General features: G+C 37.3%; 1 protein-coding gene across 2 annotated transcripts in view; it reads right to left on the minus strand.

The window, feature by feature from the left end:
* LOC129275014 (DNA-directed RNA polymerase I subunit RPA2-like) overlaps positions 1-17,321 on the minus strand; it is a 38,788-nt gene extending 21,467 nt beyond the window's left edge. The window contains exons 1-15 of one of the 2 annotated variants that reach the window (XM_064108135.1): positions 17,149-17,311; positions 15,673-15,807; positions 14,334-14,408; positions 13,390-13,509; positions 12,744-12,884; positions 11,554-11,652; positions 10,156-10,251; positions 8,899-8,975; positions 7,719-7,919; positions 6,817-6,934; positions 5,471-5,555; positions 4,817-4,926; positions 3,994-4,129; positions 3,211-3,284; positions 438-644 (exon numbers count right to left, since the gene is read on the minus strand). In XM_064108135.1, the coding sequence (XP_063964205.1) occupies positions 438-644; positions 3,211-3,284; positions 3,994-4,129; positions 4,817-4,926; positions 5,471-5,555; positions 6,817-6,934; positions 7,719-7,919; positions 8,899-8,975; positions 10,156-10,251; positions 11,554-11,652; positions 12,744-12,884; positions 13,390-13,509; positions 14,334-14,408; positions 15,673-15,807; positions 17,149-17,220 (1,746 nt within the window). In that variant the 5' untranslated portion in view covers positions 17,221-17,311. Of the gene's footprint in view, positions 1-437; positions 645-3,210; positions 3,285-3,993; positions 4,130-4,816; positions 4,927-5,470; positions 5,556-6,816; positions 6,935-7,718; positions 7,920-8,898; positions 8,976-10,155; positions 10,252-11,553; positions 11,653-12,743; positions 12,885-13,389; positions 13,510-14,333; positions 14,409-15,672; positions 15,808-17,148 lie in introns of both variants that reach the window. The other variant, XM_064108136.1, reaches the window with a different exon arrangement.
* Positions 17,322-17,340: the final 19 nt, after the last annotated feature.

Below are 17,340 nucleotides of genomic sequence, written 5' to 3' on the forward strand. Positions count from 1 at the left end.
TGTCAGACTTTACTATGGTAACTGTCAGATAATACATCTGATAAGTCCTTTTATGAAGCACTCCCTAGAAAGTCTTTTATAAGTTGTTCTTCTCCTTGCATACTAAGAAGGCATTGATGCTAGTTATATTGAGGCAAACAAAGGACTTCTGGCTTTGGATACTCTCAAATATTGTCACAAATATTAATCAATTCAATTTAATTTTTTACATTCTCAATTAAAAACATGAAAACAAAACATACATACGGTACAGAAATAAAAATTGTTACAACATACAAATACATATTTATGAGAATGAGGGGCAATAAAAAGCAAATAGCCGTAACATAAAAGGTTGGCCCTACGTTGACCCAACATGACTATTCAAATAAATATCAGTACAACATAAATATTCAAATAAATATTAGTACAAATGAATCAAGAGATTTGGTACTCACTCCACTTTGACCTTTGACCTTAAGAATCTTGAGCCTTGAGGTGAGCTGTGTGGCGATGTCCTGGGGTACATAGCCCAGGACCCTCCCATCTAGGATGACTTCATAGCAGCTAGAGACGGGGTGCGATAGGGGTGCGTCGAGGGGGGTCATGCCCAGGGCGTAGAGGGTCTTGACGAGGGGGAGGGTAAGGGGTTGCGTGTTGACCACCTGTATGGAAGCAATAGATAAAGAATAATCAGGACCTCTCTCGTGTAAGGGCTTGTCATGTTATAATAATCATCAAATTCTGCTTTTATGTACGCTTATCACATCCAAATACCACTATGGGTTGTAAAGGTGTTGTAAACAAGTGGATACGTCTCCGGACTATGACCCATGAGGTCCAGGGTTCAAAACCCAACGCAACACTGGCGTCTTTTGGCAGGACATTAATCTACATTTGTCATGCTCCACCCAGGTGATGTAAATGGGTACCAGGTAGGAAATAAAGCTGGGTAATACCAACATTACCATGTTAAAGGTCAAGTCCACCCCAGAAAGATGTTAATTTGATTCAATAGAGAAAAATCCAATAAGCACAATGCTGAAAATTTCATCAAAATTGGATGTAAAATAAGTTATGACATTTCAAAGTTTTGCTTATGTTTAACAAAATAGTTATATGAACGAGCCAGTTACATCCAAATTAGAGAGTCGATGATGTCACTCACTCACTATTTCTTTTGTTTTTTATTGTTTGAATTATGCAATATTTCAATTTTTACAAATTTGACGATTAGGACCTCATTGCCTGAACCACAAAATGTTAAAATAATGGAATTCTACGTGTTCAGGGAGGAATAAAACTTCATTTCACATGACAATGACGAGAAAATCAAAATATTTCATATTTCATATAATAAAATACAAAAGAAATAGTGAGTGAGTGATGTCATTGTTTCCCTCATTTGCATACCGACCAGGATGCGCATATAACTGTTTTGTGAAATGAAGCGAAACTTTAAAATGTCATAACTTTCTTATTTTACATCCGATTTTGATGAAATTTTCAGTGTTATGCTCGTAGAATTTTTCTCTTTTTATTCAAATCAAGTTTTTGTTGGGGTGGACTTGTCCTTTAAGTAGGGCATAATGGGGACGACAGCTTTCGGTACTAAAGTGCCTATCTTGGGTAATTATGACATAGTTAAAGCACTTTACAGACTATCTCTACCAGCAGATGTGCGTTACATACATATATATATATATATCATGGGAGACGACACCTTTAAATGTTTGTTACATAATAAATACATACATAAATGCTGTCCATTAAACCTAAAAAAGCCCGGTTATTTGGACCCCTCTCACAGCCAGGGGGGGGGGGGGATAATGGGGACAACAGCTTTCGGTACTAAAGTGCCTATCTTGGGTAATTATGACATAGTTAATGCACTTTACAGACTACCTCTACCAGCAGATGTGCATGACATATATATATATCGTGGGAGCAGACACCTTTAAATGTTTGTTACATAATAAATAAATAAATGCTGTCCATTACCATCAATTCTTCATCATATTCAAACAATAGGTTTAAAGCAAGGTTTTTAATGTAGACTACAGGCCCACAATGATTTCCAACGATATCAATAGTATATGTATTATGACTTCAACCCATGAAACCCTATATCAAAAGCTAATTGGTAATTAGTGTCCTTTTATATAAAGAATAGCAATTTATCATACAGTTGATTTGTATAATTGATTGCAATCAATAACAAGTGGAATGCCTCTGGCCGTCTCACCTGCATCACGCGATTCAATATAGCAGCAGTGCTGATTTTGAAAACTACTATAACTCGCACAAGATGTTCAGTGATACTTGGTTACTCTTATTTCCACGTTTTATGAACTAGACCAATACACTTATAGAGATATGATGGCAATTCAACAAATACCCCCAACGTGGCCAAAGTTCTTTGACCTTACATGACCTTTGACCTTGATCATGTGACCTGAAACTCGCACAGGATGTTCAGTGATACTTGATTACTATTATGTCCAAGTTTTATGAACTAGACCAACACACTTTCAAATTTATGGCTGTAATTCAACAAATACCCCAATTTGGCCAAAGTTCATTGACCCTAAATGACCTTTGACCTTGATCATGTGACCTGAAACTTGCACAGGATGTTCAGTAATACTTGATTACTATTATGTCCAAGTTTCATGAATCAGATCCATAAACTTTCAAAGTTATGATGGTAATTCAACAGATACCCCCAATTCGGCCAAAGTTCATTGACCCTAAATGACCTTTGATCTTGGTCATGTGATGTGAAACTCATGCAGGATGTTCAGTGATACTTGATTAACCTTATGTATAAGTTTCATGAACTAGGTCCATATATTTTCTAAGTTATGATGACATTTCAAAAACTTAACCTTAGGTTAAGATTTTGATGTTGATTCCCCCAACATGGTCTAAGTTCATTGACCCTAAATGACCTTTGACCTTGGTCATGTGACATGAAACTCAGGCAGGATGTTCAGTAATACTTGATTAACCTTATGGCCTAGTTTCATGAACTAGGTCCATATACTTTCTAAGTTATGCTGTCATTTCAAAAACTTAACCTCAGGTTAAGATTTGGTGTTGACGCCGCCGCCGCCGTCGCCGTCGGAAAAGCGGCGCCTATAGTCTCACACTGCTATGCAGGTGAGACAATAAAAATCAGTCCCATGATCGATTGCAAGGGCTTGTGTCACAGGGTCTATTAGTCATTACCTGACATAGCGCTGTGAGATGATTCATTAGACCGCAAGGAGCACCATCAGGAGTATGGACAGGGCATAGGAAACCTGGGAAGAAAAAGAAACTATCCCATTAGTTGAAACATTATCATTATTTACATGATTCATTAGACCGCAAGGTGCACCACGGCAAGTATAAACAGGGCATTGGAAACTTGAGAAGAAAGATAAATATAAGCTCTTTAATGTTCTACCATCATCTTTCTAATAAGTATTTGCTTTCTACTTCAATATCAAAGCTAACATTGAAAATATTTTGTCTACATTTTAATCAATTTATTTTATTTATTTTTTATATTTTGAACAGTATTTTGCTGTATCGATGATAAACCTCAGGTTTTTCATTACATTTTTTACACCTCAGGCATACAATCTGCTTGTTATTTCGCCTCAAGAAATCACAAGTGGCCTTTATTTAAAACGACTGAATAACAGAATGTGAATATATATGTACACAGGAAATTTCAATAGATATGTACATCCGACCTCCTATATACAGTATGTATGTGGGACATTCCTGAAATGATTTTCCTGTTTCCTAATTTACATGACAAGTTGTAAAACTCATAAATTACCATGTCTTGATCAGTTCATAGAGATAGGAATTAAGGGGGTGGGGGGGGGGGTTGGGTGCACAAAAGTTTTTATTATTATTACAGAAACAATAAAATATATAATGTAATAGTAAGATATAGACTGTAATCAAACAAAGGCCTACATATAGGTCAGCACTGCAATATGGAAAATGATAGCTTACCCCAAGCCTCAGGGAGAAGTTTTCTGACCGAAGTGGTCCTCATCTCAGCAAAGAATGAACCTCGATGAATACAACGGAAGTGAGACAGGAACCTCATGAAATTGAGTTTATCAGCAACGACTGTCATACCTGACGTCTGTAAAGACATATCACAGTCAGATTAATTAGAGTAGGCGATGGCCTGTATTTATCATGAAGGTTGATATTTGATTTAAAGTCGACTATCGCCAGTAAAATATTGCTGATAAAGTGATAAAATATTGACATGCCTAAAAGTTTATTACATGAATATACTTTATTATGAGCAGCAATTCCATGACAAAAGGAAAGGGGGAAATGTAAATAAAGTTTTCATTGGTGCTTGTCCATGAAAAGCGGGCGTTAGGTTACCAACTTGCAAAGTTCATAGGTGGTTTAAAGCAACGCGTATCAGTATTTTGGTCAGTAAATAGTGATTAACTTTTCATAATGACAACATTTTGGTCATTTTGTGTCACCACAACATATCCGCATAATCATAAACCATTATTGAATATTCCATATATTTTCAAGATCACATAGTTCTAATAATATCTTCCAGCACTAGCCTGTATTCTGTAGTGCAATATGCCTATATCATGTATATTGAATAATTTACTATTATCATTACATGTATTTCACTATTAGGTTTCACTTTTCTCACTATGAATTTATGATTATGTTGTAACCTTTGTTTGTATCAGTCTCCCGACTGTTTTAACAAGGAAGTTTTTTTGCAATACACCGAAATGAAAACGGCATTTCCCTTTTGTGATACCCAAAACCATGCCACTTGCATACACACCTGCATTAAGCCAAGGCCCGTCTTAGAAGCAAGGTTTCCTGTTGCAATGAGGTATTCCATTTTTCTTGTGAGATCACCAGGCCCTGATGAAGCAGCATTGTTCAGTGATACTGCAACAAAGATGAGATAGCATATACCATATTAAATAACATCATACAACCATTGTAACTTCGACTACAATAATAATAAGAATAAACATAAATTGGTATAGCACAGTTTTTTTATGAATATATTCAGCAGTACTTGTTCAGAGCTCTTTTTACTTTTTATATTCACTTTACACGAAATGTGATAAAGTCTGCATTCTGTGTAAAATCATAATACTTAAAATTATTATATTTGTTTTTTTTAATATACATGTATAACACTTTAAATCAATTACTATATCAAAAGTTTTTATGCAGTCTATAAGAGCATAGCATTATTGACTTGGTGTTAGTAGCATAGATGTTTCATTGTGCAAAACTCTGAAGGGAATCAATCTTTATCAAATGCTAATTCGAGCCAAAGGCACAAAAATCAGTGAACGTTTTACAAATATCCCAACAAAAGATAACTGTGTAATGATTTCTTTTATTTAAATTTTGTGACCCTGCCTGTATCAAAGTTATAAATTCGGAGTGGTCTTTCATGATAATATAATCACTTTCTCACCATCATTCAGAACGAATCTCCTTGACTTCTTGGCCTGTTTCTCAATGGCATAGCGTAGATTAACTAACCAGCCTTCTAGTTTCTCCTACAACAAAATAAAGAGAAAAATTACAGATATTAATTGAAGTGATTCGTCACTTAAAATATCATTCTTGTACCAGTCAGACATGACACCGGTAGTAATCCTGAATTATCTGAATTATGCTTTAACATGGCTGCAATTAAAGTGTTCAGTTTGGGGATTCTTCACTCACCGGAACTTTGTCCATTAAGGATAATAATAATAGTATGTCCATTTATATAGCGCAGATACTACATGTATGTGCATATACTCAACTGCGCTTTGATACTTGGTATCATATTATTACCCCAACTGTAGCTGAGCCGCCATATTAATAGGTGCTAAAGTGTGATGAAAGGCGCTAAAGGCAGACCTGCCAACCTCTGGGAATGGAAAACTGTATTCTGTGATTTAAAAAACTGTATTTTTCCCCAAAAAAGTGTATTTCATAATAAAATCTGTGGCGCACTCGCTCATCGCGGCGCTCAAGCTGCATGCAAGCTAAAATGCGCACTGCTCTTGCAGATGAAAAAAAACACATTGAAACATGTGTATATCTCACCCTGGTTTTAACAAAATGATTGAAAAAAAAACAAGTTACCTGAAATAACATTGATCTAATAACCATATTTGTGTAAGTTTTAATGAAATAGAGACATATAGAGACGATTTTTCTCAATAAATTACGATTTTGTAAAAAAATTAAATAAAATAATAATAAAATTTACAAAAACGTTTTTAAAGAAAAAAACGTACTGCTGTATTTTGGTTGCAAAAACGTACTAAATACGCCAAAAACGTACTGGTTGGCAGGTCTGTAAAGGATGATGAAACTGTCAATTTCTAGAGGTTCCCCATGCCTCCATTTCAATTTTCATCACTTGATCTCATGGAAAAAATTACACAGGGGCGAGGTGCAATTTCGCCCCCAAAATGCTCAAAAGAGCACTGGAAACAAACAAAAAAAGGAGCGCTGGAAATCCCCATTCATTGCAATGTTTAAGCTTATCCTGTGTTGCAGATTTAGGCAGTAAGTTGTGAAAATTACCCCCAAAATAATTATTTTTCTATTTTTTCTACCTGCTTGATCCTATCCATACAGCAATTGGAGTTTTGGGCTGTTAATAGTGGTCAACAATGCCAACTGGCTATGTTGCACAGGACTGTATAATATTAAATGTGTTTCAGAAAGACTTCATTGCATTGTACTTATTGTACACACATTCCATTCAATCGATTTGAAGCATTGACTAGTTCATGGTTTTGGATTGAATCCTATCCTGACCTTGAGAACCATGAGATAGAGATGACCTGCTAGAAGTACTTCCTGGTTCATAGGACTGTCTGCATTCTCCGCTGCACACTCTCCCTGGGTGAAGGCAAATAACTTCCTGGCCATGAATCTAGGGAAGGAAGAAAGGGAAACAATCATCAGACTAAGATATCACCAACACCACCATCTATCATCATCAATATCAGCAACAGCACAACTACAACCATCATCATCACCATCATTGGCATCACCACAACCATCACCGCCACCAGCAGTATCATCACCGCAACCATCATCACCAAAGTATTCACTATCATCATCTACACTATTATCAAAATCAGAATCATCATCAACCTCAAAAGTTATCAATATTCTCATCTTCCTCTTCCTGCTCATTACCACCATCATGAACATCAAAACTGTCATCAGCAGCAGCAGCACCATTATCATCACCACATCATCATCAATCATGATCAATCATAATCATCATCAGCAGCAGCAACTTTACTACAACCATCACAAGCATCATTGTTATTGTCACTACCTGTGTAATCACCATCACCACAAAACTCATTATGAGATTCAGTTGGAATTCTTCTCCTCTTCCCCTTGCTTCTCCTGCTCCTCCTCATCATTTTGCCATCAGTAGTATCATCAATCCGCATCATCATCATCCTCATCACCACCATAATCACAATCAATTTTCATCATTTTCATAACCATCACCATAATAATAAACATCATCATCATCATTTCCGGTCCCACGGTGTGAACAACATTCTCTGCTACTCCTCTCCCTCTTGATCATGCTCCTCCATCATCATCATTTACTTAAGAACAGCAACAGCAACATCAGCACCATTAACCCCATCATAATTCATCCTGTTCAAACCTGAAATTATTCCAATACTTACGTGAGGGTGTGGAATTTATCCTGATTAGAATCCAGATGAACGCAGATACACTGCTGAAGGAGGAACTTGGCCGTCTGGGCGTTGGTGTACCATGGAGGGGCGGACAGCTTGATGCGGAATCGCTCTCCGATGTACTCCAAAGCTTGCTCCTGACTGGACAGGTTCTGGGTGTGCGTTTGTCGCAACATACCTGTCACGCAACTGCACATGGTAGAAAAATAGGGTAAATATACAACTTTAAAGCATGTTTAGTGTCATTCATAAGCACATACCAGTACCTGTATGAAAAAAAAAACATTGCACACCTGTTTCAATATTAAGTGCCATATTGGAAGAGTTTGATGGTGTTGGTGAATAGTCATCAGTTTCTCTGATGACTCGTTTATCTCTCTCCTCCAAACATGGAATGCACCAACTAAATGAGTTCAAGTTTAAAGCCCATGCAAAGTATTGGAGCAAAATATTGTTGATCTGAAAAGGACTGAATGTAGCGTTCAAACTATATGCCTTAAATATAAAGACATACATGTATCTCCAAAATCATCTAGCTTTTTGGAAACATACGCCACATCCAACGGCAACTTTTGACCTCCACTAGGGAGTTATTGCCTGCTCTGCTAGTGTATGGAAGACAATGGTTAGGTATATAGATGTATTCAGAGTAAAAGGAGAGGCAAAAGTTACAGGCCCAAATTCACGAAGGCAGTTTTGAATGTGATTTGAAACCAACATTTTCATGCATTAATAATATCATGAGAGAGAGTCCTATAAGGAATGAATGCTATTGTTTCAGATTGCTAAATGCATGCTTGTGGCTAAATTGTATGGATGGAGTCCATTGTTTATATATTTAAATACATAGTAAAATCATTAACCCACAGGCAGGCGCATTATCAGTGGAGATTTACTACCATATCGGGTCGTGTGGTCCAGTGGTTAGAGCATCGGACTCATAATCGCAAGGTTGTGAGTTCGAATTCCAACCCTGCCATTGTCTCCACTTTGATAAAAAGGCCCGAGAGTGATATCTGTCGTCTATACCGTCAGCCACTATGACTGATTAACCTAGATGTAACATGTTTCCCAGGCAATTGGTTGTATACCAGCTTGGCGTTTACCAGCAAAATGCTGTCCATCCGAGTTCCTACGGGAGTTACCATAAACAGAAACAGAAACTTACCCTACTAAGAATGTGTCATTTTCCTTTCCTTTGACAAGTTCATCATATATATGCTGGTCAGAGATATCTACAAGAGCCTAAAGAAGCAAGAGGGAAAGAGAAAAAGCATGAGGAAGAGGGAGAGAACAAGAGAGTGAGACAAATAGGCCTGTATTCTGAAGTCAGGTTGAACTTACACCATGGTCTAACTCTGTGCTAAAATTATGGGAAGCCAAAAGTATCAAAATTTTATTACGTTGTATGTTTCTTATGTTTACTGTGCTCTTTCCTGATTCATCGATGGTGAAGACAATCATCTATTTATACTTCCTAGACAATTAAGAATGATTTGAGAGCCAAATGAGTTGAAATATGATATCTCCACCGTTAATGATTTATGTAATTGGCTATCCATACTTAAACTACAGCTTTATAAATGAGTTAAATCCGACTTAAGAATATGGGCAATAGAGATTTTGAGCACCCATTTCAATCACAACCAATCTCGACCTTTCTGAGGAAACATTCAAATATTGCATAAGTTTGGAACTGCAAGCCTGTCTGACAGTCGATCTGTAGTCCAAAGTTTTAAGTCTCTTTTTTTGTTCTCCTTAACAGGGGGTGGAATGATTCATCTTGCAAATTTTAGGAGTGATTTAGCCTGTCATGTGGGCGACATCGGCCATTGCCCCCATGTATCTCCTCTGCTGATCATTATCCTCATCCTCATCATCATCATCATCCTCATCATCATCATCACCATCATCATCCTCATCACCATTATCATCATCATCATCATCACCACCAACATCATCATCATAATCCTCATCACCATCATCATCCTCGTCATCATCATCATCACCATCATCATCCTCATCACCATCATCATCATCATCATCACCACCAACATCATCATCACCATCATCATCATCATCATCACCACCAACATCATCATCATCATCATCATCACCATCACCACCAACATCATCATCATCACCACCATCACCATCCTCATCATCATCACCACCATCACCATCATCATCATCATCACCATCATCATCATCATCATCATCATCACCATCACCACCAACATCATCATCATCACCATCATCATCATCATCATCACCATCACCATCATCATCATCATCACCACCATCACCATCCTCATCATCATCATCACCATCACCATCATCACCATCATCAACATCATCATCATCACCACCACCACCATCACCACCACCATCACCACCACTACCACCGACATCGCCCAATTCTTACCCTGACAACTAGAAGTAATGGAAGGAAGAAGATTTCCTTGTTGTAAGCAAAGCTCACTACTATGCTCCCTGTGGTCAGGTAATGAAGGGTAATTGTCTAGAAGAAAGAGAAATGAAAGGCATCTTATTTTCCAATAAATCAGACATATATTTGGGTATAAACATGACATTTGCTCCGGCGACAGTTGTTCTGATGTACTCAGAGAAAGAAAATAAGAGAGGAGAAAAAGAGCTAAGACGAAAGAGCATGTGGGAGAAAGATCGAGCATAAAACACTGTATACGCATCCAGTTGATACCACTTATTCATAACAGGTAATACGGGTTACAAAACAAGATCCATTGTACTTTTCTTCTCCATAATCATTGAAAATGTGTATTGACCACAAGTTTGTTAAAGTTAAGTCTGCTGTGTTCATGAGTGGAGTCACATTTCACTCAAAATACACAGAGGGCAGACCTGCCAACCTCTGGGAATGAAAAATTGTATTCTGTGATAAAAAAAAGTGTATTTTTCCCCCAAAAAGTGTATTTTATAATAAAATGTGTGGCGCACTCGTTCATCGCGACGCTCAAGCTGCATGCAAGCTAAAATGCGCACTGCTCTTGCAGATTAAAAAAAAACATTAAAACATGTGTATATCTCACCCTGGTATTAACAAAATGATTGAAAAAAAAACAAGTTACCTGAAATTACATTGATCTAAAAACCATATTTGTTTTTGTTTTTTAATAAAAACGTTGCAAAAACATACTAAATACGCCCAAAACGTACTGGTTGGCAGGTCTGAGAGTGCATTGATTAAAAATACACAATACTGGTGCGTAAATGAATGTTTTTAACAGAAATATGGCGCAATATAAATGCTGTGGATCATCATCATCATCATCATGCGTGCAACGCATTACACACAAAGCTTTTTGTTACACTGAATCGATTACAAATTATTGTGAGTTGGATTAGCATAGTCAATGAAAAACCCCTCTTAAGGTTGCACCCTGCAATGAATGTGGTACAGGAGGGATTCCCTACATGTTTGTCCGTGTTGGGCAAAGAGTTGAGCAATTTACTAGAAAGAGGGTTCCCACAGAAATTTGAAAACAGAATTCCATGACTTTTCCACGACTAAATTGCTGCTTTCCATGACTTCCCGGGAGTTATGTAGAGTTTGGGATGTCACAAAACTGGGAAATATAGAAATCATGAACACCAATTATAATAGCAGAGTATGAGAGTTGCGAGACACAACAAACTGGAAAGTTGCCATAGCCAAGAGGTAAATGCCATTCCATGACTTTTCACAAATTTTCCAAATTCCCTGACTTTCCAAGACCACAATTTTTTCCAGGATTTTCCATGACTGTGGGAACTCTATAGAAATCTGTGATTTGTCACTTACAACTATGGACTGGTCATTGCGGACACATCTCATCTGGACACCGAACTCCGTGAAACCTTTTCCTCTGCTCTTCCATTTTGGACGGTTGATGGCCAGTGGCTGTAATATGAAATGTAAATATTTATTAATTTCTTATAAAATGCACATTTTATGCAAATTACATTATCATATCAGGGGGGTGTTTCATAAAGAAATAAGTATGACTTAAATCGCACTTAAATGTCGACGCGTACATGATATGCAACGCGCAATCTTATTGATCAATACGCAGTAGTGCGCATCCTCTTAGCATGATCTGACCAATGCGGTCATGCCTTTTATACTGCACCTAACTAGGCATTTAAGTGCGACTCTAAGTCATACTTAAATCTTTGTGAAACACCCCCCAGAACTGATAATACACTGGAACTTATCCTTTCAAATTTGTTACTACAAGGTAAAACTTTTATTGAGGGCAAAGGTTGAGTCAACAAATGTAAAAAATATGTTTGCTCACATCATGATATCTTCATTTCAAAGTTGAAATATAAAAGTAAATTTTAAATAGCACTGAACATGGAGATATTTGAAGCTTTTAGAATACTTTTTATTCATGCAATTTTACTCTGATGAGTGCAGGTCGGAAAGCTTATTAGAGAGCGTTGTTGGCTCAGTCCGTAACGCGTCTGCCCGTCGAACCAAAGATCGTGGGTTCGAGTCCATCCCATGCGGATGACTGAAGCCAGTGCGTTGTGTGTAAACGTCTCTCCCATGTTTCATAGATGCAGGCTATGTTACAATGGAAAACACTCCGACCCTCAGATAGGACGTTAATGGAGGCCCCGTGTAGAGGAGAGTCACCACCTTTGTACATTAAGAACCCACTGCACTATTCGTATAAGAGTAGGGGAAACCCGGCGTAGTGGTCCACCTGCACTCCCCCAATCAGTTATATCAGGAGAGACCTGCGGGTCATAGTGATTCAATTCGCTCTTCGCCTCCCAGGCACAGGTGACGCCAAACAAATAATAATAATAATTAGTGTTTCCTGATTAGTGCTTCTTACTGATTTTGCCGTACCAAACATTCATTTATAATAATAAACAATAAATTACATGAAGAATTTTTTGCCAGCTCAAAGATACTCACCTTATGTAATATTGAAAACACCACAAATTAGACACAATTTAGCAAAGAATTTGGCTACTTACAAAATTTCTTCTTGGCATGACGAGCATTCTGATGACCTTCTCAATGCCGTTAGCGATGAAATAACCTCCCATTTCAGAGCCCTCTTCTTTCCTTTTTACAAGCTCACTGGGAGGTAGGTTGTGAAGATTGCAATTCTTACACTGAAAAAAAGTACAGAATTCATTCATTTATTTCTTTACTAATCATTTATTCAGCAGGTTTCAAGAATTCATAATAATAGAAAAATGTGTGCAAGAGTGTACAAAACCAATTCATCTCTTTTTATGTCCTTTTGTACCACCTTATTCATGTCATATTTTCAACAAATACTACTAGTACTTTCTCTTTACAGTTGGCAGGTATGATAAAGCTTTCCTGAATTGTATTGCGGTGTACTGTGTTTGCTCAGTTGGTAGAGCGTCCGTCTCACAACCGGGAGGTCGAGAGTTCAAACGCCGGAGCATCAGACCAAAAGATGTATTTTGGGAGTTGCTGCTACCCTGTCTGGGGTTCAACATTGAAGGGATAGATCTCGTTTATCTGACGCTGCACAGTGGCTGCCGGGCCAAGAAGAATTGGGCAAAAAGAATTTTCGGAATATTTCTATTTGAAGACTTCTATTTTCAAACAATGAAATGTGGATTTGGATTGGATTCATTGACTTACTTTTACAAGGATGGGTATCTGGCCCAGAGGACGCATGACACTCCCACTGTCCCCATTGCTTCGTTGCCAGAGCACCCTTGCCTGAAGAGGGGCCTGGTACGTCGTCCCACGCTGTCGACACTAAAAGGAAACAAATTTATTTTTTTAAGCAACTACAATCACTCTGGAGGTGTTGCCATGGTGTAGTGGTTCTCACTCCAACATTTCCCCCAAGAGGGTCATTGGTTCCAATCCTTCTCCAGGATGTACAGCGGTATTGATTTCCCTCGGCAAGAAAGTAATCCAGATTTTGCTGCAATCAACCCAGGTGAGGTACATGTAAATGAGGACTTGGCAGGAATTTAGCCCTTGAAACAGAGTGTGCCTAACAGCTGCTCTGCTAAAGCTGGGGTTATCACCCTGCATCATTATTGAGCACTTAGAGACTTCTGATAAGGTGTTACGCACTATAAAAGGACGTCATTATCATTATAGACTAAACAACATTCCCATATCTTTGATCGTGGATCCTGATGACAGATTTAAAATGTAAATGAACTTTTACAGATAACCCGCCACTTCGAGATATTGCTGAAGAGCATATCTACCTATAAATGGCATTTTGATTAGCCTACAATGTACATTGCACATAATCCCGAATTGTTCACCTATAGCTGAAATTTGATTTTAGTCATTGAAATTTAGATGGCTTTCGCAACACATTTTCAAGGATATTCGATGATAAATAAAGATAAAAATAACCAATTTCTCAGGGCCAATGAGAGGAAAAGAAATCAAGCGACCTTTGGGAGTTTCATTGAAGGATCAGTACTGATAATTTCAGTGAAATCCTTGGTTTTGATTGGCTGAGAGGCACTGGCCTCTGACTGTTACTATAGTAACTGTCAGAGACAATCAATTTGTCAGTGCTGACAACTTTAATGAAACGGTCACCCTGAACCTACCTCTGATGGGTAGACTTTAAGAGTAGAAGCAAACAGGTTTCCTCTTGCAATGGTTGGTACACCAATGAATGCATCCTATGAAAAAAAAAACAATCACAAAGAATGAATGTATCCTATGAAAAAAAAAACATAAATAACAATAAAATTAAGAACAGGACATTCACAACATCAGAGCATATTGTGATATACAGGTGACCCAGGGGATAGGAATACTATGGGCCAGAAAGGATAAAGATGAAATTAAAGGGGAATCCAGCCTTGGTCATAAAATGTTGTGTTGGGAAGGAGAAAAATAAATTAAACAGAATGGTGAAAATTTGAAATAAATCGGACAAGAAATAAGAAAGTCATAGCTGCTTTAAAATTGGGATCACTAATAGTATGTAGATTTCAAATTGGCAACTGGGTAAGTAAATTATGACAAGGGGCAAGGACAACCTTCCCATAGGCCATGTACTTTATTATCAGGGATTTGTGGTTTTCTCCTAAGTACCCATTCCCCTGGGGCAGTAATCTAAATATAACCCAGGTAGTATATTGTTAAATGTCCTCATGAAAGAAAAATACAATTTGAAATAAAACTTTGAGGAAAAATGACATTTTAGCCATAATATGTAGTGGAGTACATGGAAGAGTAGTCCTTGCCTTACATCACTATGACATCCCATATGCGGCCAATTTGAAGTCTCCATGAGTATAGTGATTACCAATATTTCCAACTTTGAAAAATTCATAACTTTCTTGTTGTTTGTCCAATATTGTTCAAACTTTCACCTATCAACTTGTCTGACTTTTCTTTTTCTTATAAAAACAAGTTTTTATTTGGGTTGGATTCCCCTTTAAGTTTGGGATGAGGCGGGATTTCATGTGAATTTTAAGGAAAATGTAGAAAGAAGTATTTTTTCACTTTTTTTATATAAGGAATACTTGGGGGTAAAGATGGAGATGAATCATTTTAGAAATTAGAATGAAACAAGATAGCTGAAAATTACTATTAATGGCAATCCATACTTGTGCATATACAGTGTACCAGTATAATGCCCCATTTTCATACTTATATGCAATGGCAATTCCAGAGTAATGTTTTCATGAGTAAAACTCTGTCTCCAACTTTCTCTCATTTAAACTACTCAGCTATTCAGAAACATAAGAACATTGATATCTATCAAGCAAAAGTACAATGTTTACTTTGTTTTTTTAATACTTCATGTGTTATCTTCTTCCACAGTCACTCTGGAATCTTTTGGATCAAATCAAACTTTTCATACTGATAAAAAAAAATTAGATTTCATCATATTATTTGATTTCAAAATACTATTCAAATCTTTTCTAATGATACCTCATATGAAAGTGAAATTCTTTCATCATCCAATAGGAACTCCACTGGATTGATGTTCCTCACTGCCTGTGCTAATCCATCGTCAAGCATGTAATTGAAGGATTCAATGTGAGGGCGCACTGCATCTTCTAGGAGCTGTTTTCACAATGAAAAAAAAAGACAGAATCAAAATCAATTGTAAACACCAGCCATGTATTAACCTCTAACTTCATCAAGGATAAGAAGAACATAATAGTAGCATAGGCCAGGCCTGCAATCACCATCAGTTTTATGAACATGTACATGTACTCATTTCTCAAAATTATCTTAAAAATTCAATATCTTATACTTGTTAAATTTAAGATACATGTACCACAAGGACAAAGTTCATTGACCCCAATTGTGATATGTGACTTGTATACCTGAAACTCAAATGATCAGTAACCATGATTGGTGACACTTAAATATCCTACTCCTAGCTATATGTCCAGGTTTCAAAAAGTTAAACTTTTGACTTGTTGACGATCGACGAGACAAAAATCAGATTTAAAGTCTAGAGTCTCTACATCTTTTGTTCGTGTTAGGTATCTAAATAAGATTTTTCAATTTTTTTAAACATTAACTTCAAGCTCTAACGTTACGCTCTCCTTATTATAAAGATCTAACTTTACAATAGCTTTTGCAAGTAGTAGCACGTGAAAACTTAACCCAGGGAGCTCAAGGATAATAAAATTGCAGGTGATGAAATCATACTTCTTCGTCTCCCTCCTCCGGTGAGTGGAGGAGATTATATTCCGTCAGCTGTAATGTATGTCAGTTATGTCACTGAATCATAACATGGACCTAGACCAAAAGCTTCAGTCTCTGGTATGTTGGTTGTTCCGCTGAACTCCGTTGGCTCCACTCACCAAATACAGAGACTGAAGTTGTAGCTCAATCTGTACAGGGACCCAATTATGGCCATTTATAATAATTAATATTAATATGTTCATGTAATTATTAGTTCGGATAAAACAGGGAAGTGAAGTTGCGCGACAGCCGAGGTAAGTCACTGTGTTTTCCCCTTTTAATTTTATTTTTCCCCGTTTTGGTGCATTTCAGGCCAAAACGGAATATTAATAATCTTTATTTTGCCTTTTTTTAGTTTTGGTACACGTACAGTTCTTTTTATATATTTATGAAATTAAGTCAGACAAAAATCAATGAGCCCCGTCGGGGGGATTTTGCATTGTTAACCCCCTAATGGTGGCTGCACGATAGCGAGCCGTCTGTGTACGAGAAATAAAAAAAAATAAAAATGTTTTTAAAAAACTCCTCGAAACAGACGGCTGCCAGCTGTCTATAACATGGAGCCTAATATCCGCACTCAGGTCGGTTCGCTGTGGCATTGATTTAATGTACACAATATTACAACTTCTCACACTACACCAAATCATGCACACGAAACATTCCTTATTACATGGTAAATTCAAGATTTAAAACGAATGATATATCAACCTTGTTCTGGTACTCTTTCGGTCTCCCATATTCTCCATTTGTTAAGTTACGGTAAGTTGGTGTATCACTCATTTTGACAAATTTTGGGCGACCACCTTACCACATTCACAATTCCATTCGCACTTGCAGTGCACTGCAGTTTTGTTTGGCAAAGCGCAAGTGCATCGACGTTTCGCACATGCGAGATTTTTT

Source organism: Lytechinus pictus, chromosome 13 (assembly GCF_037042905.1).
Source record: "Lytechinus pictus isolate F3 Inbred chromosome 13, Lp3.0, whole genome shotgun sequence".
Classification (NCBI taxonomy): domain Eukaryota; kingdom Metazoa; phylum Echinodermata; class Echinoidea; order Temnopleuroida; family Toxopneustidae; genus Lytechinus; species Lytechinus pictus.